Below are 22,330 nucleotides of genomic sequence, written 5' to 3'. Positions count from 1 at the left end.
TCAGATCGGCCAGGCCGAAGCCAAATCTTGATGGCAAGGCTATTTCTAAGCATCACTTTGCCTTAAGCAATGCATTATCGAGTCAAAAACAACACCTTTCACCCTTCCAGTAGAAAAGTGCGCTTTAATATTCGGCAAGTGGCAAGAACATTAAAAAATGCTCACAATGAAGACAGCTTGGGGTACTCCATAGTTTTCTCCTCCGTGACTATTTTGAGCATAACATTCCTGGTCACGTTTTTTTATAAAAATATAATCTCGGCATAATAAAACCAAGTGGTTTATAAATATTAACCAGTTTTCACAAATAACAATGTTTAAAATAATAATAATTGCACGTCACTGGACAGTTTACCAAGATTACACATGCATCATTCTGAAAAATCCAGAAAAACGTTTGCTTTATCAGGAAGGGCCTTTGATTTTGCCCCTGTAAACTTTTGATCCACAACTTTATATCCTAAAGCATTGTGGCACACATAAACCAGAGCCGTCTCTTGGGAATATATTGTGGAAGCTCGTTCTCAGAGTTCCGTTCATGGCACCAACCAGAGAGCTAGTGGGGCTGTGCAAAATCCTGGCGCGGACTCATTCTTCGAAGCTGCGTTTGGATGGAGAGTTGATTCCGAAGGCTTAAGAAAAGAGCAGCAATTGGCTCAACTGGAAATAAAAGTCCACATGTGATACCAGATATTGTGTGGCCATCTTCCTTGCAAATCCAGGCTGTTGTGGGGACTAAATGGCTGTCATGTGTCACCTCCTAATAATGTCTTAAGGACGAGAAAGGAGAGCAGGGTACATTGTAGCCCCTCCCATCCTGGGAGCGGGGACATCAAAGCCGAGAACACTGATATTCACAATCCACAACCACACAGGAAATGCCATGTGCAGGGTCCAGGGTGCATGTTGGAACCAGATGTGGGGAACAGCTGGGTGGTTGATGCATGAGTTGAGAGATGGCAGAAAGTTTCTTCCTGAACAACCACCCTCATTGTGAGAGGCGTGGAAAGGGGCCTCTCATGTGGAGCCAGGTCTCCACGCCCACAGGCGCCCGGTAGCCTCGCGGCCCCTGACAGGTCCCATCAGCGGGAGGCCGGCCCGTGAAGCAGAGTGGCGCTCCTCTCCTACGGCCCCCAGGCTGCATCGTGGGAGGGGCCCGACGGCCAGAGCAGGCTTTGGAAACGTCCGCTCTGAAGGACGTTGACGGTCCTCTGCGGGAACAAAGGTAGCCTCCCGAGCGGGCCCTGGGCAGGACAGGGCTCCATGTGAATGGGCTGCTGCCCGATGTAATCAGCTTCCAGGGTCCAAACCTCAGGGCTCACACACAACCTGGGACGCACGTTGGCCCGGAGACATCACAGCAGGAGCCTGGGGTCCCTGTGGCTGAGCCGCTCGATTTCCTCAGGAGACAAAGTGTTTCCTCGGAGCCTGAAGAGGGCACAGCGAAGAGAGGTTGGAAGGGGGACAGAACCACAGCACCGCTTTCCAACGGAGGCTTCGCTGTCCAAAGCCCGGCCAGGGTGGCCTGCGCTCCGGCCCAGCGGCAGCTGCCCTGGGAGGGACGTCTGCTGGTTCTGCCCCGTCTCCAGGGCAGCTCACGAATCACGGTGCACGATGAAGCAGGCTCCGTGGCTGTGCTCAGGGTCCACCCAGGACCCGGCCGGCCGGCCATCCCTTTTACAGCAGCAGCAGAATCGGCCCATAATGCGATGAGCACGCCCATCGCACACCCGGCACCACCCGCAGGGAGCGGACAACATCAGAGCCCTTAACTACCCGCCTGACGCCGGCTTGCTCCCTGCAGGCAGAGAGCGTGACATTCCTTAGGACTGTGCTATGATTTAAAAATAAAAAATAACCCGCATTGTGCACGGGCCCTGAGGCCGCACAGGAGCCGGGCTCCTCAGCATGGGGCAGATTCTAGGCGTCCTTATTCTCAGCTTCATCATTTGATACCTACACTTGCTGCTACCTTGATATGCACTTCGAGGGAGGGGTGAGTCTGTGTATTGAAAGCGGGGTCACAATCTCCCAAGAATGAGGCAGGTGACATACAGCAGCCCATGAGGCCCGGCCCAGCCCACAGGCTTGCGGGTGTGCGGTCAGCCCGGACCAGTTTGTCCAGCGGGGCGGGGCTGGCTCTTCCTCTGCACCACTTAATTACCGGCAGTTACAAGAGGGGTCCAGGGTGCCGGCTTTTTTTTTTTTTTTTTTTTTTTTTGAGAAAACTCTGAAGTATAGATTTTAATGGGGGAATCTCCTAATTTTAAAATACACGTGGGCCCCAACTTACAATGGTCCGATGTAATTTTTTCATTTCACAATGGTGCAAAAGCAATATGCATTCCATAGAAACCACACTTTGAATGTTGATCTCTTCCCAGGCTAGCGATTGTGGTATGATGCTCTCCCGTGATGCTGGGCCATGGGAAGATTTTGCCCAACAGGAGGCTGATGTAAGCATCCTGAGCACATTTAAGGTGCGCTGGGCTAAGCTGTGATGTTTGGTAGGTTAGGTGTATTCAGTGCATTTCTGACTAAATGATATTTTCAACTAATGATGGGTTTATTGTAAGTCAGTGATCACCTGTATTGGTCTCTAGCTCAGAGTCTGAAACTGTCGCTCACATATAACGCATTAACCAGGGGGAACCTTTCGACTTACTACCTGAGCGATAAGTACATCGCTGGAAAGGAAGATAAATCTTTGAAGCTGTGACTCAATAGTTTTTTTCAAATACATGAAAGAATATGGGTTTTAGATAAAAAGCCTTGGATACACGGCACGCCAGGGCCCACTCTGTGTAACGCCCACCCAGAGCCACACATGGTCTGACACCGCGGCTGTGACCTGCGACGGCAGATGTAACACCCAGGAGGGCAGGAGCTTAGTTCTTTCCTCTGTTACTCCTCAACCACACGACTGACGAGAACAGAGCCGCTTCGAATACATACTCACGATTTAGAAATAAAAGGACCGGTCCCTGCTCAGAGACAAAAAGACATTTCTCCCAAAGAACTACATCCAACACATGCAGAATGTCACGGACTGCCAGAGCCAAAAGGGACCTTAGCAACTCTCAAGCTCCTCTCTCCCCTCGCCCCATTTTACAGACTGGGAAACCGAGGCCCAGAGAGGTGGCGGGGTCTTCCCAGGGCCCTTACCAGACTTCCAGGATGGAACCGTTCCTCTCAAGGGCCTGCAGGAGGGCTTGCGCCCCGTGGTAGGTGACACAGTTGTTGGACAGCCTGCAGGGGAAGACGCAAGGGTGAACTCCAAGGATGCTGGCTCATCCTCTCGGGCCTGCCCGATGGAAGGCGGCTTTCGGAGTTGGCGGCCCTGCTGAAGCCCGCCTGTCCCTCTCCTGCTGCGAGTCCCCGTGAGCTCGTCCACCAAGGCCCAGGGCCCCAAGTGAGACACACTCCCCTCTCTCCTCCGCCCACTAGAGTTGTTCATCGAACGAAATGGCTGCTCCCCTAGCAAGCTGCTATATAGCATGGTGGTCAAGTACATGCATTTTAGTGCCAGACTTCCTGGGTCCAAATTCAGCTCACACAGCTTCCTCTCTCATCTCAAGCAAATTAATCCCAATCTCCTCACCTCTCAAATGGACCTAAAAAAGTACCTACTTCACAGAATATAAGAATCCAACAGAGTGGTTTCCTCTAAACCATGTGGCGCTGTAGTTAACTGATAGGAAACAATGAAGAGTGACGTTTCATCTGGAGGGTGTGGGGGGCCACGGGGACACAGATTAGAGAAAGCGTGAGGCTGGGGCTGGGGAAGGGACGTGGCGTGCTGTCAGGGGCAGACGGGAAAGGGCCACAGGTTCCCAACGCTGTCCCTCTGCTCGTGTCTGTCTGCCTGTCTCTGAAGGCGGCTGTTCCCCTCGGGCCATATTTGCCAGGGAAAATGCTACCCTCCTCCAGCAGACGGAGCCAGCTGGTGATGCCCTCGCGTCCTTCGGCTCCATGGCTCGGGTGGCACCAGCCTCAGGCTCCCACACGGACACAGCTCCGGCTCCCAGCCGCCACCCTCTCTCCATGTGGCGTGGGCCCTGGCCCACCGAGTCTGCCTTCAGGGGGCCTGACCCCTTGCCCTCAGCTCCTGGTCCCACCCAGACCTCCGCGAGCTCCTGGCCCCTCTCCCCAGCCTTCTCTACTGCCATCGGCCCGAGCCAAGCCTCCATCTCTGCCTGGAAGGCGGCAGGGGCCTCCTGACCCGTCTCCCCGCTCCCCTTCCACTCCTCCTCTCGTCTGCTCTGATGGAGCAGCAGGCAGGATCGATCTTTCTACGGCCTAATTCAGATCATGTGACCGTCCTCATTAAAGCCCTCCACAGGCTCCTCAGTGCCCTTGGAAAGAGATCCCCACCCTCCCCATGGCCCTGGGGCCCCAGGGGCCCGCTCCCCCACCTCTGCCCCACTCTGCCCCCCAACAGTCCGAACACACGGGCCCTCCTCTGTTCTCAAAGCCACCACGCTGATTCTGCCGCAGGGCCTTCGCACCTGCTGCTCTGTCCACCTGGAGCGCGCGTCCCGGAGACCTCGGCCGGGCAGGAGCCTGCTCGTCATCCGGGTTCCAACTCCAGTGCCGCCTTCTCAGAGAGGCCTCGCCCGAGGGGCAGCAGCAGCCCCCTCAACCCCGTCACTCCGTCTCTCCCTCTCAAATTCTCTCCAGAGCCCTCACGACTACCTGCCGTTCGCATGCATGTGTTTGCTAGTCCGTTACCTGTCCCTCCAGGAGACCCTCAGAGCCTGCCCCTCCTTGCCACCACGCGATCCTCGCTGCCTAAACAGGGGCCCGCACCGAGTGGGCGCCCAGGAACACGTCTCCTATGGACACACACGGACGAACACGCCCACGGATAAAGCAGGCGCACCTGCCTGCGCGGCACGAGAGCAGCCGCGGCAGGTGCCCATCGGAAGACTTCTCTCACCTGAGCCAAAAAGGGTCCTGGAGCCGGGGAGGGGCCCCCAGCCCATGCTTTCCCTCACCTGTCACCTCCCACTCTGGGGGCTGCTTTCCGGAAAGAACCGCATCCGCCCCCCCGGCCTGAGGCTTTGCTCCTGACCCCGGAAGCATGCTCAGCCATGCTCAGGGCGAGCTGCAAGTGCCAGCCAGTTAACGTCCCCTCAAGCACATTTCCACCTAACGAGGACAGGCAGTTGGTGGATACATATCCGCGCGGCCCTGCACCAGGGGACGGGCCGCCAGTTGCCTCAGTGGTGAAAGACTTGGTGACACACCATTATGCGTTACCTTCACCTCCCCACCTCACCTCACGGCTCTCTCACGGGGGTGTGCCGAGACTACCTCGCCTTGGAGTCCCTGCCTGTGTGTTGGGGACCCCTGACAATACCAGGCCATCGCGTGGGAGTTAGCCAGGCTGGGCCCCTGCCCAGGCCTCCGATTCAGAAACACCCCGCCCCATGCCGGTCACGGCTGCCCTGGCTCCTTACTTGAGGACTTTCAAACTTGAATTTCTTGTAAGTCCTTCGGCGAGAGAGCACACACCTTCATCTCGGAGATGGTTCTCCTCCAGGCTGGGGAGAAGGGGGAGACTCCGTTGGCACGGTAACATTTATCATGGACAACCAGGTTCATGAAGGTGAGGCATGCCCCCCCATTTAGAAGGTCCAACATCCAAAAGGCAACATTTACAAATAAAGCGGGAACAGATCAGGCAGGGTGTGACAACCGCCGTTTCAGGGACACCTTGTGGACAGAATTCACCCCAAGTCTTCTCATGGCCCAAGGATTCAATATCCATTTCCCCTTTCTTTCTCATCAACAGAAGCCTCATTTTGTTCAGGGCAGCCATGTGCTTGGTAAAACAAATGAGCAAGAACAACAGCGAAAAACATCTCCCACTCTCCACTGTAGCCAGGTTCGGCCAAAGGACAGCCACATGGCCAGGAAGGAACACGTAAGGGGACGCTGACAGACGGGGCCCCTGGGAATGCTCTTCACAGGGGAGCAACCCAGCCGGCCCGGGGCCTTCGCCTTCCTGGCTGTGCAGGTTGAATCCCGGGGCACAGGAGGGATGCCATCGGCGCCCCAGCTCTCCTGTGATCGCGAGGCAACCAGCTGCGGGGACGCAGCCACAGACTGAGGAGCTGGCGGAACACAGGGCGCCCCGACCCCCGCTGGCCTCGTGGGACCATGGAAAAACACGCCTGTCCTGTGGGCGGCGGCTTTCCCTGCCCCGGCAGCCTACAGCAGTCAGAGCGGATGCCCTCACAGCGAAGCCCTCCTCCCCCGAGAAATTCCAAGGGGTCAGGCCCAATCAGGGTGCAGCCAACGGGACATGGGCGGGGCCAGTGAGCCCCGCCCACAGCCACAATGTCCATTTTGCGACCTTGCTCAGAGGTCTCCGTGCCCTTCTGCTTCCTGAGCAAGTCAGCCTTTCATCTCCCTGACACAACGTGGCACTGCCTGGGACAGGTCGTAAGAAGACTAGGCTGGTGACATCTAATGGACGGAAAACCTGGACTCAGTTTCAGGCCAATGGTGTGAGGGTGACTCACAGTTCACGTCTGAACTTCCCCCAAACTCCCCTCCACCTTCCAAGGTGCCCCTGACCCTAATGCCCAGTGTTCTCAGGCACTCCCCCTCCCTCTGAAATGATCAAACTTTGCCCGCAGCCACGGTCACAACGGACTGCGGCGGCGGCGGCGGCAAGGGCAGTCACGCCATCCCCGTCACCGGGGAACGTAGGAAGCCCTGACGCCCGTTAAGCTCCTCACAGGCAGGCGTTGCCTCCTTTCATTCCTACACCGCGTTTTCTAGTTGGGAGAAACCTGAGATTCAGAGATCGCTACTGAATTGCCTCAGAAGCTCAGCCCGCTTGACTCCGGCATCTGTGCTCTCCCCCATGAGGCCACGCGGAGGCAGAACCCAAACCCGCAAACCCAGAAATGCCACGAAATAGAAAGAGTGATCCAGGTTCTACAAGCTTCACCCACGCAGGACGCCAAAAGACAAACACATTCCCCAGCCACTCAATCACACGCCTTTGCCTCATCTGCACAGTCGGTCCCCGGAGGAGGCCGGGGGAGGGAGACGGGCCGCTCTCGGCCCCCAGAGCAGAGGCTCCCCCAGACTCACCAGAGTTCTTCCAGCACCACGTTCTTCTCCAACATCAGCGCTAAGGCTTTTGCGCCCACACTGCCGATGTTGTTCCCCACCAGGCTGGATGGGACCAAGGAACAAAGGGGTGTCAGAGCCGGCGGGGGGACCTCAGGGAAGGGGGCCCGTGCAGCCCCCCTTCCTCTCCCGCCCCGTCTCAGACATCAGTCATCTGTCGCCTTTCCCGACCAGCCCAGAGGCAGCCTCAGAACCTTCCCTACATGGCGTGCTGGGCAGCACTGCGGACACATTCGAGTTGGTCTTGGAGATAAAGTGCATCTGATCCAAGGTCTTCACCTTACAGATACGGAATCAAGACCCCTGAGAGAGGAAGGGGCATCTCCAAAGTCACCCAGAAAGACTCAGGCGGCCTGACTCCAAACCCAATGGCCTTGCTTTCTCATCCCACTGTCTAACGTAGGGGGGTAAACGTGAGGTTCAAAGACCTTCCGCACGGGCCCCAGCTTGTCCCTCCTCACGCTGGCTCCCCCGTGCCCACTACAGGACAGACACGGAAGCTTACCTGAGCCACCTCAAGCTCCGGTGGTTGCCCACGGCTTCCGCCAAGGCCTGGGCCCCCTTGTCACCCACCTTGTTGCCCCAGAACCTGAAAAGGCCAACAAAGTCAACAGACAGTGTCAGTGGGAATCTGCTATGTGTCCTAGACGTGCTCTAGTAGTTCCTTCCTCTCCGCGGCCCCAGCCAGATTTTTCAGCTGCTTTAAATCAGACTTAGGGAACAGCGTGACCACCCAGCGCATACCCTCAGGGACGGGGAGCTCACTCCCAATGGCAATGCACATGATGCGACATTTTTCTTCACACGTGGGTGGGATCTGCTTCCTGGTAGCTGCACCCACAAGTTCATAACGAACCCCCGAGACTACCCAGAACCAGCCTATCGCGTTGTCTCTTGCACCCTGGTTTCCTCACGGTGTCAACTCTGTCACCTTCGGGGCCATCAGATCCACTGCAATTTGGAAACACCCGTTTTCAAAGGTGCCGCCGGCTCATCCTTCGTGACTCAGCCGTCTGACACCTGGGGGATGAGCCTGATCCACGTGTGCACACACGTGAGCGAAGAGAGCTGAACTAAGATATTCGCACTTCCATTCACTAGGTAAACATCTATTGGGTTCTGCCTAGGTACCAGCGTCACCCCACGCCCCAGGGACGGGACGCCGCAATAGCAAAAAGCCCGGGCACAACCTGAGTGTGCAGCAACATCCAACCAGCGGATCGCTACACAGCCGCTCCTTAAACAATGAAGTCATGCGAGATGAAAAGATGTCCACACTCTATTGTGGAGAAAAGATTGCTGGTTGCAGAACCGTTTGGATCCCAGGACGGTGGTTGGGGGTTTGGGCACGGTGCCCGGCCCACACAGGGGCCGTCATAAGCCTGTGCTGGAAGATAAACCCCCCAGACGTGCCAGATGTGATGTCATATAGGAAAGAGCTCAGTGGGGCTATGGCCCCTGTCCTAGACTCCGAGTTACTGAAGCGGCTCGGAAAAGGTGCCGGTGTCGCCAGCCACGGGCCCGCGCCGGGCCCCAGCTGCACGGGGGCAGCCTGCCGACCTGTGGAATGGGCGCAGCACGTGGGCTCTAAGGCTGTTCTGCCTTCCTGCAGTCCGGGGTTCTGGGGCCCCCGGCTCTTGTCAGACGGACCCACAGGGGGAAGACAGGACAGGGGAGGGGCTGCAAGGGACTGCACCGAGCCATGTTGGGGGCTGTCGCTCTGCCCAGCACGCAGGACGCTCCACTCGGGGCCCTGGAACCCGTGGAACTGCCCTCCCAGCCTGTGTCTGACCGTCCCCCGCCTCGCCCCTCCCCGGCAGGCCTGGCGTGCCCTCCTGTGAGCAAGAGCTCGGAAGGACCTGGCGAGGCGCCTCCCCGCTGGCCCGCTCTCCAGCCTTCCCCGGGCCTGCTCTGGCCTCGGTCTGGCCTCCGTTGTCACTGGGCCCCCCCTCCAGGTCGTTCACAATTAGTCTGGGGTGGGGCTCAGGCGATGGAAACCTGTGGAAGCGCCCTGACGGTTCCAACGCACACAGAGGTGAGATGCACAGCCCCAGCACCCACGAGAACCCGAGGGCTTCCTGCCCCTTCATGGGCACTACCCTCCCCCACCACCGACATCCTGAACTTCCTGTGTATCGAGTGGAAAGCAAGCATCAGGCAGCCAAGGGCCGCCCACTGTCTCCTCTGCCTCACCCTCCCCACCAGAGCCTGGGCTGCCCCTGGGGCCCTCTGGTTCGGCAGTTTCACCCGCCCCCAACCCTCCACGCAGCCCACCCGGAACCCAACCTACCCCAGAAACTGCAGGGAGGCGTTGGCTCTGAGCCCCCTGGCCAGCACCTGGGCTCCGGCGGAGGTGATATGGTTGTTCCCCAGCCTGGAAGGGAAGACAGAGGAGGCTGAGACAGGCAGGCCGTGGGGACCGAAGGCCAGGTCTGCTGGGGAGAGTGCGGCCGGGACAGGGAAACCTAGACGCCCCGCTTCGGGGACTGTGTGCTGGACGCAGAAGCCGCCTGTCCTGGGGGAGCTTACGCAATAGCTCCTGAGACTCTATTTTCCACCAGTACCGGGAAAGGAGGGGCGGGGAGGCTGCTTGGCAAAGCAGGGTGGCAGGTACAGGCAGGAACCACAGGAGCCAGAGGTCCTGGAAGGTGAGCCAGGGTTACTCACTGTGACACCTTTTCCTCCTGTCTCAGCGCCCCCGCAGCCTTCCCCGCCCCACTTTGTGGCAGGTAGCATCTACCTGTTTCCTGGCAGGCCCAGGACTGGGAGTGAGGAGGGGGTCCCGCTGCACCTCCTGGCAGGAGTTTGGGGACAGGGGGTTCTCCAAAATCCGGACGCTCAGAGAGGCCCCCAGAATGCTCACCCACAAACCCAGGCTTCCTGGAACAAGAGCACACTTTTGTTTTTTCAAAGAACTTTCACACTAAACCGCTCTGACTCACCAGGACCCAACAGGGCAGGTATTATTATCCCTTCTGAGAAGACAGTAGCCTCTCAGGTTGTATGACTTCAGGCCCCACTCTGTGCCGGCAAACCCAGCATCGGCTCTGCACCAAGGCCTGCTTCCCACACCCACTGCCAGCCGGGGACCAGGGGGCAGGAGGGACCGGAGGACCCTCAGCTGCCTTCCGCCCTCTCTGAGAACTGCCCTGAAGTCCGAGCTGCATCCTCCCCCGCCCTCGCCTCCCTCCCCCTTCCTCCCTGTCCCCTTCCCTCCGCTCACACCTGCAATGTCCTGCAATGTGTCTGATGGCTCTCCCAGCCTCCCCAGCTGCTGTCCCCATAGCCCCTCACAGGCGGTTTCCCCGTAAATCGGTGGCATGTCTAATCCCTCCTTGGAAGAGCGGACGGACACGGGGAAGCGTGCTGAGAACTTATGTGACTGCCCACGACCTCCCACTCACTATGCAAAGCCCTTACTGTACGCGTCTGTGGAGATTAACTCACTCGCGCAGGGCAGCCGCCTGGGAGGTAGCTGCTACGACTCTCCTCACGTTTTGGGAGGAGAAACAGAGGCACACGGTGGGCTGACCCAAGGCCACAGCAGCTAATGAGGATCCAAATCGTTCAAACCCCGCTCAGCCTGGCTCCGCAGTCCCAGGCTCTCAGCGACAACGCTCTGTTGGCCAGATGCCCAGGCCTCCACCTCTGAGCACGACCACCCACAGCCCTCCCCGCGGTGGGGCCAGCGCAGGCCTGGCCACAGCCGCTGCCGGGGTGTGAATGCGGGGGAGCGGGCACGGCAGCAGAAGAGAGTCCTTTGCACAGAAGGCCCCCGGCGCTGGCCCTCAGCAGCCCTGCCGGGGACTGAGATACACAGTCAACAATTTAAAAATGGCAGCTCCCATCTGCCAACCCAGCCCCCGCGGGTACAAAGAATCGATGGAAACCATTCTTCACTTTGTCTTCTCTCACTGCCTGTCACTCCAGGAGGTCGGAATAGCCCAGAGAGAAAGAGAAGCCAGACCGAGCCAGAGACCCGCTGGAGAGGCGATTTAACGGTGTCAGATAGGAGAGAGCCCAGTGGAGGCGGGGGTGGGGGGCAGCCACATACCTCCCAGACCAGAGTGCAAACCCCGCACCGCCAAGCACCCAAAGGACCTTCTGAGAGCTTTTTGGCAACTGGCAGCCACACGGGTGGTGACAAGTTACTGCGGCATACCTCCCCCAGTACCCCTGAGCTCAGCGTACGGCAGGGAATTTGGAAACCCAGAGAGTTTGTGACTCTCTTAGACACAGGGAAGGAAGAGGGCCTGGGTGTTAAAGGTCCAAGGGCAGAAAGCCCTCAGCACAGGTGGTCCAGGGTTCACGGGGGACGTCACAGCACTAGCAAAACCCTGCCCGAGGTTTCAGGACCCTGGCCCTGTACTCGGCCAGGAAATCACATGCCGAGCCCAGGCCAAGTGGACGGAGCTGTGGGGAAGAAAGGCAGCGTGTAAGGAACAGGGGGCCAAGGCTCACCTCAAGGCCAGGAAGTTCCGCCTGCACTCCAGGAGCCTGGCCATGGACTGCGCGCAGCCGTCGGTCAGTTTGTTGTTGAATAAACTGGAAAATTTGGAGAAACGTGGAGACAAGGCATGATGGACAACACCCACCCAAACCCAGGGCCCGTTCCCTAGGGACAGGAGTCGCCCTGCACCCCTCAGCCATACACACGCCTGCCCAGCCCATCACCGCTCGCAGCTGCTCTTGGGGACGCAGCCTGGGATGAGGCCGGAGACGCGGGCCCGGCGTCCGCAGCCCGGCCCAACTTACGCTAACTTCTGCAGCCTCTCACAGTGAAGGGCGTGTTCAACAAGCTTGCAAATGCCTCGGTCTGAGATATTGTTATCTCGCAGGCTAAAAAAATACCAAATGAAGAAACTTGAAAACACAGCTTGTGAGAGGGGGGAAAAGAATGACCAAAACCTCAAAAGAGACTTTCACTCATCCTCAAAGTGTTAGCGTCTGTGCTTCTGGGAAATGCCGCAAAGATGGAGCAACCCAGAAACGTGGCAACTCCTCCATCCCTGGCCAGGGAAGCACTCCGTGGGGTGCAGCTCAGAAACTGGGGACCCAGGGCCTCTGCTCGAGGACACTGGACTGCTCAGGAAGTCACAGACCTAATTACTCTGAGGCACCCCTTTCCAGCTCTGTGGAAGGGAAGTGGTTGTGAGCATAGCCTCACAGAAGGTTCCGAGGTGCGAAGAAGCTGCTCGCTGGCCAAGGTGCAGAAGAACTAGACACCGTGGTGCACCAAGGTGCAGAGAGGTCTGCCTTCTGCTTACCAGCTTGGCAAGCAGAGGGTAGACCAGTTAGACGAGAGGGGCCAATACTTTGGAAAACCAGCATGCCTTGCGGCTGCGGTTGGTGCGGCCCTGCTACCCAGTCCCTCACCCCAATGACATCACTTCTGCAGGCCAGACCCTGCCTGGCAGGCCCCCTGACATGCCCCTTGGGTCAGTGTTTCCGTAATTCACCAGATCACAAGATCCGAAAGCATCCCTAAACTACAGACTTCCGCCGTAGCACCTGGAGCCAGCAAGGCAGCATGTACAGGGCGGGGCCCAGGGTTCTGTGTATTCTAACACCTGTGTGTGGGATTCTCCGTCTTCAGAAAAACTTGGGAGGCCCTGAGCGAGCGGGCACCAGCTCAGGCTCTGGGATCCCCCGGGGGAAGTCCTGATCCTGAGCAGCCACTTTCCAGCTCTTTGCTGAAAGGCAAGCCCCGGGGTGGATTTAAAGAGACAGTGCCTATAAAGTCCTGTCAGCATGTGGCACACGGTAAAAGCTAGCTGTAATAAGGATCACTGCGTGTCCGGAGCGCCGGACACGCTGGCGCAGCCCAGAGCACTTGCTAATAGCAACAGTATTTAATCCTGGCAAGCCCACGACGTAGGTAGAGAGGAGGAAACGGAGGCACAGACCAGCGAAGTGACTTTGCCGGTCTGCACAGAACCTCAAGGGCTGGGACTGGGCGGGCTGGCTCCAGAGCCCACTCTTAACCGGGACCTTGTTTGGCTTCTGTCTTCTCTGGGACTTAAGAGCGATGACAGACTGTAGATTAAGACTCATTGGTGGGTCATGAAACCCACTTTGAAGGTCACGAGCAGCAGTTTTTAAGTGGAAAAAGAAGAGAACAGAAGGAGAGAGTAGAGTGAGTCCAAGGTAATGAGGGGGAAGTCATTCTGAGAAGTTTTTGTTTTGTCTCTGTTTCTCATGGGGGGGTCACAGTCAAACACTTTAAAGCCAGCAACCTCCCCGCAAAGTCAGAGCCAGGGTCTAAAGAAGCCCATATAAGGGCACTTGGTGTTCATGTTTCCCAGAGACTGAGGGCTTCAGTTGGCATGGAAACTCTACAGGTGGGAAAGAGGCCCAGGGAACTGTGGGAGAGGAAGGAGCCTCTCTCTCCCTCTCTCTCTCAGTCTCTCTCTCTTTCACACAGGAAATGCCCACAGAGCAACCTTGTAGTGGTTCGCCCTCCCCCACAGTATAGGCACCAGGTAGGCAAGACTTGGTCAAGGGCGGTCAGTGCTAACAGAACATCAAGCGGGTTCCCACCGACCAGCGGTGTCCACCGCGTGGCCCTGGACCGCTTGTATCAGCATCTCTAGGGACGTTTGTTTAAAACTGAGATTCCTGGGCCCCTACCCCAGACCTAGAGAATGGGAGGCACTGGGACGGGCCCAAGAACCTGCATTGCCATGAGCCCCTCTGCCCCGAGAGGCTGAGCCGCAGGACTAGGACCAGCCCAGCCTCGGCCCCTGGGGAACCAGAGTCAGGCGCCCGGCCTCCCCTCGGCGCTTGGACCTTCGGAGCTCGGGGGCGGGAGGGGAAGGTGGGCCGGGAGCAGGACCACAGGGGCTTTCCTCACCAAGGAGAAGGGGTCCGTTCATTTCCGAGATGGCTCTGTGAGGACCGCCCAGGTCCGTGGGTCTCTTGGGACCTCTTGGGGCTCGAGGACCCCTTTGAGAACCGTGGGTCCATAATCCAGAAACACACACGTGCGTAGTTCTATCACGTAACAGTTTCCACTGACTGGCCTGGAAACTCCTGAGCGACAAGTCGGAACTCTCCCTGCCCGGGGACATCGATGGGCTGCACTGGCCACCTCCTGCACCCGCCTGCACCCATGGCCCCCTTCTCGGCCGGCTCCAAGGCCTGGGGGCTGATTCCCAGGATGCCACCCGCTTGCCCCGCCCCCGGCTCTGCCCCCCGGTGGGGTTAAGGCCACCCCATGGGGTGGGGAGTGAGTCCAGAGTCATTCCCCAGGTCCCACCCTTCCGGGCTGCTGCCACCTCAGCGGCTGTCGGGTGGCCCTCTCCATACCTTCCTGTCCCCAGCCCTGTCCCCAGCCCTGTCCCCAGCCCTGTCCCCAGCCCTGTCCCACTGCTACTCGCCACGGGCCCTGCTCTTCCTAACACCGAAGCCTTCGAAAACACTCCCTTTATTAAACTCTCTTCAAATCACCCAAGGTAAGTGCGTCATCAGATATAGTCACACTTGCAATATATAGTCATTATATGTAATATACATAAACTGTATGTGACCTATGTTGTATTATTACATCTTATTTATACACTGAGGGCCACGGTCCCGATGTAAGGTCACCGCTCAGTTTCTAGTCGCTACTATCTATGTGTTTGCTCCACGAAGAACAAAGTCTTGCTGCTTTGGCCTAGAGAAGGTATGTCACCCTAATAGGTTCCAGAAGAGGTTTGTCCCTTGCTTAGCATCAAATGCCTGGGAGGCCGTGAGTAGATTTTAACTTTAAGTTACAACTTCTGCTTTCTCCGGGGTTATTAATAGGGGGCAGGACATCCCCTTCCGAGGCTGAAAGGGAAGCTGGGGAGACTGCAGGGTGCTGGCCGCCAGAGCTGGGCACACCCCCAACGCTGGTTGGGCCCAAGACAGGGAGGGAGGCCCACGGGGGCCGGGCAGCGACCTTGCAAAGCGGGAGCCTCGCACCCTCCGACGGGGCTGAAGGCGGCGTGGGCAGCACCGGAACCTCTCCTGGTTCCCGCACTGCATGCAGCACAAAAGCTCAGGGGAAGCTCCACAGCCTCGTTCCCTCTCTGGGGTCCCGGGATGCCCCTCTGGTTGGGGTTTTGAAGTCTCTAAGGGGGTACAAGTCACTGCTGATTTGGAACAGTTCCTCACACAGACACAGAGGACACGAAACTTTGCACGTGACTTCAAAGCTGTCAGGGAGCTTCTGACACACGTCCACAGACGGGGTGCTTGTGGGGAGCAGGCACATGTAACCAGAAAGATGTGACGTGTGACTCCCAGCTCTGGCATTCCCTAGGGGACCCTGGACCGGTTGCGTCACGTCTCTGAGACTCAGCTCTGGGGATGAAGGGGAAAAGAATGTCCCTGCCACAGCCCAGGGTGGCTGCGGAGATAAAAGAGGTAACGCTGGGAAATGTGTGGCACATGCCCCTCACACAGGCTGGCCTAGGAATTAGGGCTCTCGTTACCGTATATTTAACGAAGGCCCAGGTGGGTACTAGAGTTATCAGGGAGATCGCCTTGTGAATTATATAATTGTCTAACAACTAATGCTGTACACCTGAAACAAACATAAAAAATAAAATAATAAAATAAACCAAGGCCCAGACAGGGGAAGGGCCTGGCGAGGGCTGCACAGAGGAGGAGGCAGCCGGGGGCTGGGCCTGAACTCCTGGATCCCAGCAGGTGTTCCCGCACCTACCCCTCCACGTGGGTGGCACCCCCATCGTGCCCGCCAGCGCCCCCACCGCAACACTCACTAGAGGGCCTTGCAGACATGGAGGCAGGGCAGCAGCTGCTCCACACCGATATCACCCACGGAGTTGTGGTCCAGCTGCAAGGCCACGGGCTGCCGGAGGTGCCGCAGCACGAAGGCCAGGGCGGCACACTCGGCGGGGCCCACGCTGCAGAACGTCAGCTTGAGGTGCTCGACGCGGAGCCCGCGCACAGCCTCCCGCGCCAGACGTTCCTCCCGCAGCTCGTACAGACTGCGGATGAGCCAGATGAACTCGGGCATGGCGTGCATGCTCTTGGCCTCGCCCGGCAGGGCCGGCGGGATGGAGCGGAAGTGCCGACGGAGGCTGCGAGCCAGACACCAGCGGGCACGGGCCTGGCGCCGCCGCAGCGCCTTCTCAGACGCCCGGCACTGGGCCAGCAGGCCCCGGTGCTCCTGGGACAGCAGCCCCGCCAGGAAGGCCGCCGTGATCTGGAGGTTGTGCGGCTCCGCCTCCTGCAGCAAAGCCTCCACGCTGCCCTCCTTGCACCGCGGGCCCGGCACACACAGCGCGGGCAGCAGCGTGGCCAGCGGTGAGCTCCCTGTCCGACGGCAGCTGAAGAGGTGCCTGAGCGAGGAGGGCGTCACGTCGGCACTCAGCGCCAGGTAGAAGGCAGCAAAAAAGCACTGGAAAGTGATGTGTAGGAACTCCAGCGAGGGCGCGCTCCCGGGCACGACCCTCTGCGCCCGCACCAGGAAGCCAAGAGAAATGTCCTCCTCGTCCACCTGCGCTGCCTGGAGCTGCCTGGCTGAGAACACATAACAGCTCACGCCCAGGCCCCAGAAAGCCAGGCGGCCGAGGTGCAAGAGCGAGGGGAGTCTGCCTCGAAGCAGGCCGGGTCCCAGCGTATGGGGGGCCGAGTTTGGCGGGGAGGCGTGCGGCAGCAAATGCTGCAGGAACAGCAGGTACATATCCGTGGTGGTCTTCGGGGACCCCCCGCCCTGCAGCAGCAGTTCCTGGTGGCATTTGGAGACCATCCAGGCGAAGACGGGAAGGTGGCACAAACCGTGGAGGGTCGAGGTCTCTTTGAGCAGGCGGATGAGGCGGTCGGCCACGCCGGGTTCCCGGTGGCGCTTCCGCAGGTACAGTTCAATGCCGTCTTCGGAGAAGCCCTTGAGGTGGAGCTCCGTGCGCACGTACTTCCGGAGGAGCGTCGACACCGCGTCCGGGCGGCTGGTCAGCACCTTGCGGGCGTTCTTTAACAGGTTGCCCTGCAGGAGGTTGAAGAGCAGATTCTGGACAGACGTGGGGTCGGTCGGAGAGCAGTGACGCTCGTGGTCCGTGAACTTGAACCTGAACTCATCGAAGCCATCGAAGGTTAAGAGGACACGGTCAGGGCAGTCAAGGAGGAATTGGAAGACGTCTTCTTGGCCAAGATCAGGCCAACAGCAGTGTTCAAAGAGCAGCGTCCGCACGGACAGGGGTTTTGCCACGCACTGCAGCTGCCGGCAGCTGAATGAGAAGACAACGAGAAACTCCTGGAAGCCCCGCCCCGCAGCCCACAGCAAGTGCAGCCGCTGCAGGAGCGTGCTTTTGCCGCTGCCCGCCTCACCCACCACCAACACGGTGTCCGCGTCCTCGTTGAGGTGGCCACGGGCGCTGAAGAGCTCCCCCAGGCCCAGGGGGGCAGGGCTCTGCTGCGGGGGTCCGGTGACGCCCACCTCCGTCTGGACCTGCAGAACATTCTCCGTGTATATTTCCTCCAGGCAAAGATTCTCTGTCCCGTCGTAGGTGCTCAGAAAGCGAGACTGGGCGGAGACCGTGGTCCTCAGCTTGGAGATGTACTTCTTCCAGGCGGCAGTCTCTGGAAGACAGAGGAAGAGGCCAACGAGGTGGGACCTGAGCAGAGAGGGGTCTGCAGGAGACAGTGTGACATTACAGGAAGGAGGGAACAGCCAGAGGGCTCTCCACGCACAAGCTCTTCACTTGGAGGGCGGTCCTATAACCTTCCTCCCCCTCAGCTTCCTCCCTTGAGAAGTGGGACGGACAGGGGTCCCTCTGTCACAGGGTTTTTTCCTGGATCAATTAAGAGCGTTCACATCAAGGGGCTTTATTCAGTGTCTGACACAAAATCCGACCCAAAAGAAGTGCTCAAAAAACATCAGTTAGTGCTATTCTCATTGCAGACGTCAGGAAGAGCGGCTGATGAGAAGGAGCCCAGCGCTGGACCAGAAGACCCGGCGTCCACACAGACTTAGGGGAACCCCGTCGCCGCTCAGCCGCAGCTGCATCTTCCTAAAGGGAAGCGGACGGGGGTGGGGGGGCGCTGAGGAGCCCGGGTGTCTGAAGTCGGGCACCCCTGAGCTTGAAACCCGCGCCCACCATCAGCCTGGGCGAGCCCCTTTTCTGGCCTCCGTAGCCTTATCTGTAAAAATGGGGCCCATTTGCATCGGCAAGGATTGTTTCGAGAGGAATCGAGGTATAATAGAGTTTAGAAGAATGCCTGACACATTTCAACTTATAAAAAACGGTGTTCATTATCATTATTATTAGGGGGTGTGTTCTAGGCACGACCATGGCGCCCCCCCGCCCCAAAGATGTCCACACCTCATCCTTGGAATCTGTGAACGCGTCGCCTGACTTGCAAAAGGGACTGGACCAACGTGATGGAAGACCTCGAACGGGGAGACTCCCCTGGATTGTCTGGGTTGGCCGAGCCCTCGGGGTCACGGGGGTGCCCGGGTCAGCACTCGGACAAGGCTTTCTGACCGCGGTCCGCTTCCCCATCGTCCCCACCTGCCCTCTGCAGTTGGAGCCCCGTGTGTCGGGAGCATCCACAGAATCTCTGCGTTTCCTTTGTCATCCCAACGCTGGAGCACACTTCCTCGTCCGGGGACAGTTCCCCTTTCAGGGAACAGGGAAGTGGTGGCCGGCAGCCCCGGCTGCGGGAACCTCAGGGCATGGTCCACCCCATCAAGGCCTCGCTGTCCCCGTACCCCTTTCTGACCCACATGTTCCCCACCACAAGGCTCACAAGCAATTTCCACAGAACGCTCTTGGCACAGCGAAGCTGGACTGCGTCACGTAAAGGAGGCGCCCTGTACCTGCGCTTCCTCCTCTGTTCCCAGAACTGGCGACCGTTGTTCGGAACGCCTCACGGCTGCACCGGGAGTGCTAAACGGAGGCCACGAAATACTCTTGTGCCCAACACTCATTTTCAGTGCAGATTTTCTAACCAATGATAGCAAAGTTCTCCAGGAAGAACAACATTACCTCTCATTTGAAAACCACACCATGCCCGTCGTCCCCTGTAGGGTCCTCGCCTTGAGGAATCGTGCACCATGGCACAGGGAGACACTGGGGGAGCAGCTGGTGGTGCCTGTATTAACCAGCAGCAAATGTTAACCAAGGGCTAGGCGGGCAGTGGCTCTGTGCTGTGCGCGTCCCCGGCAGAGCCCTGCCTGATGCGTGCGCTCTGTTCTCAGGCGAGAGTGTGCCCGCCCCGGGAACAAGCACAGGCTTCCAGCCACCCCTCCCACGGGCACGCTCGCCGCCCGGAGAGCCAGGCCCAGCATGGCCGATCCATCCGCCAACACCACACAGAGACAGGGGTCCTCAGTGCCAGGGGGCTTTCTGTACAGGGATGTGGGAATAAGACTCAGAGCGCCAGGCTTACGTCTTCTCTTCACCGCTGACAATCTCTCCTCCCAAGAAAAGAGAAGCAACAGCGGAGACTGTCTACCGCCAGCCCCTCCCCGCTGTCTGGTCGCTGGCTTTCACGTCTGTAAGGCAGCGAGAACAACACCTACGTCTCAGGGGACAGAGATTGTAAACAAAGCGCCTGGCAGGACACCTGAGTCGGGTGGCTGACCCTGTGCAATGAAAGCTACCACCACGTTATCGAAATCCATGTGGTTCTTGAGTTTCCGAGAGTGAGCAGCTCCATTGCAGAGGCCAAGAGATTCCAGCCCTTGCTAAGGTGTCTAAACGCCTAATCACTATGTTGTACATCTGAAACTCAGATCATATTGTCTGTCAACTGTAATTGAAAAATAAATTCAGAAATAAAAGGGAGGCCAGCCCTTTCTCAAAGTGTGTCCACATCGTTTTGGTATAGATAGTGAGAGTTCGGCTAGAAAGCAAACCTGCAGTCAGCCCTCGATACACAGTAGCTCCAGAGATCACCCTGGAAATAATAAAAGTGAACCTTCGTGTCGCACATTGATCCTGTCACCCCTCCCAAGAGCCCACTGAGGCCGTGGAGCTGCTAGCCTTAAAAAGAGGGCTGAGTCTGAGAGAGGCTCGTCCAGGCAGGGGGCGGGAGCCTCACTGGCCTGTCTCAGCCTGGAGCTTCTGCTCTGAGCCGTGACCCTGCACAGCCTTTCTTTATTTTCCGATGGATGCAGAAGAACCTCCACATACATACCTTCGAAAGGCAGGGTCAGCGGGCCCGGCAACTCCGGAACGTGCTGTAGGAGGAAGGCAGCCAGCCCGTTGGCTTTCACCGTGGCCAGATCAAGGAGCCTTCTCGCCTGTGGGGAAAGCAGAAGTCGTTATTTTTCCAGAAGGGCTGATGGGGAGGCGCGGGGAGGTTCCCACTGATTCCTGCAATTTGTAGGCACACAAGGAGGCCAGAGAAACAACCGAACGACAGCACGAGTTTAGAGAAGTCCAACTCATTCGTACAATAATTCACATATTTCATCAACAACTACTATGTGCGAGGCACTCAGCACAATAAGCTTTCTGACAGAGCCTGGCACGTAGTAGGCATCTAAACACATTCTCTCCGCATAAATGAGTGATTAATGAATGGTGCCTGAGTGAGGCAGGCAAGCGCTGGCCCTCTCTGTGAGCTGACTCAGGGCGTTTTCTGGGCCTCAACCCCCTCGACGTACCCAGTGGGATGTTCACGGCCATTCCATCTGTGTCACAGGAGGCCTGCGGGTGATTGTTTGGGGGGAAATAAAACACAGAGGTTCAGAGATACCCGACGGACACGTCTGTGCTCTTGGGGAATGGCGTTTTCAGAGGCTAAGTTATACCCTTGCTCCGCGTGTCGATGACCTAACACGGCTCCACATCAGAACTCTTATGTGGGCATTTCGACTATGTGAGTAGATAGTGTGCTTACATGAAGTATTAAATGCAGATTTAACTGGATGAATTTTTATGATCCGCTGAGCTGTTCATGGCAAACAGACAGCCGTGGAAGTGCGCGGCGTGAAATACCGTGATAACAGACTCACTAGCAGCCAGTGGCATTGCTCATGAGTGCTCGCTGTGTGCTGGACACCGTTTCCAGGGTGACACAGAGCACCTCCCCGATCGCTCTCAAGGAGCTGCCTGCGCTTTTACAAATGAGGAGCCTGAGAGGGGACAGACCGGGGCTGCAGCGTTTCCACAGAGAGGCCGGCCGCGTTCTGACTCCAGCGCCTAAGCCCACGGCCGCCTCGCAACGCTCCTTCTCGCCAGAAGCGGGGGTGTTCCAAACATGACCGCTTTTACCCACCGGGCTCCCTCCCTAGGGGAAACCCACGACCCCTGTCTCACCCCGGGGCTGACTTCACAACAACAAATGACTCCCGGTGACTAAGCAGCCGCCTTTTCCTGCAAACACTGATCACCCAGGAAGAAAAGCGCCTTACCCGCTGGGATGACGTGAAGATGGGCAGCTTGATTTCATCACACTCGTAGGGGCTGATGAAACCGCGCGCCTGCGCCAGCTCCAGCACACCCTCCACATGGCTGTAGAGCCTCCTGACAATGGCCGGTCGGTGACTCTGCAGGTCCCGGGCTGGGTGGGGTGAGCGGGGGTCCCAGCGGCCACGTGGCGTCAGCGTCGGGGATGCGCTGTCGGACTGCACCTCCTGCACGGCGGCGATGAGCTGCTGACAGCCCCACACACCTTTATCCCAGACCGTGTCCAGGAGGCGCCTGGCCAAGCGGGAGAGGGGCTGGCCCGGGAGGCTGAGGCCCTCATAATCCTCCCAAGACAGGACTTCCCAGGACAGCAGCCAGTCCAGGATGCTCTCAAAGCCCTCCAGGGACCCCGAGGCCAGCAGCTCCACCAGCTGGCTCCTCTGCGCCCGGAAAGCCTCCTGTGTGCACATTTCACAACCTGGGGAGCACAGCGAGGGCAGCATGACATCTCTGGAAGCAGGGAGGCATGAGGGGAGCGGGGAGGGCGGGAGGGGGACAGTCAGCTCCACCCAAGTCCCAGCAGGCCGCGGCTCAGCCCTCAGCCATTCCCTGAGCTGAGTCCCCCATTGTACAGATGTGCAAGCTGAGGCCCAGAGGAGGCAAGAAACTGGCTCGAGGCCCCGCAGAGAGTTTGAAGGGGGCAGGAGGTAAATCAAGGCCCCTGGCTCTCATATCTGGGCTTCATCCCCCGCTTGGGAAGTTTAAAAGAAGCCTGGGCCAACACTGAGAGCCGTGGCTGCCGAGGGACCAGGGAACGCACCCTCCCTGAGGCA

At 58.3% G+C, this 22,330-nt stretch overlaps 1 protein-coding gene across 1 annotated transcript; it reads right to left on the bottom strand.

The window, feature by feature from the left end:
- Positions 1–1,355: 1,355 nt before the first annotated feature.
- NOD2 (nucleotide binding oligomerization domain containing 2) lies at positions 1,356–21,976 on the bottom strand. The gene is made up of 11 exons (XM_054570241.1): positions 21,503–21,976; positions 20,267–20,386; positions 15,900–17,701; positions 11,905–11,988; positions 11,611–11,694; positions 9,440–9,523; positions 7,655–7,738; positions 7,111–7,194; positions 5,463–5,546; positions 3,166–3,249; positions 1,356–1,428 (listed from the first exon to the last, which is right to left on the bottom strand). The coding sequence occupies exons 1-11, from the start codon at positions 21,965–21,967 to the stop codon at positions 1,356–1,358; spliced, it is 3,048 nt and encodes a 1,015-aa protein (XP_054426216.1). The 5' UTR covers positions 21,968–21,976.
- Between the last annotated feature and the right edge of the window lie 354 nt (positions 21,977–22,330).

The sequence above is a fragment of the Pteronotus mesoamericanus genome, unplaced genomic scaffold, assembly GCF_021234165.1.
Source record: "Pteronotus mesoamericanus isolate MK-2021 breed Mesoamerican mustached bat unplaced genomic scaffold, CSHL_Meso_final contig_202, whole genome shotgun sequence".
Taxonomy (NCBI): Eukaryota; Metazoa; Chordata; class Mammalia; order Chiroptera; family Mormoopidae; genus Pteronotus; species Pteronotus mesoamericanus.
Note: the sequence above shows the minus strand (reverse complement) of the source record. Positions and strands in the feature narration are given on the sequence as shown.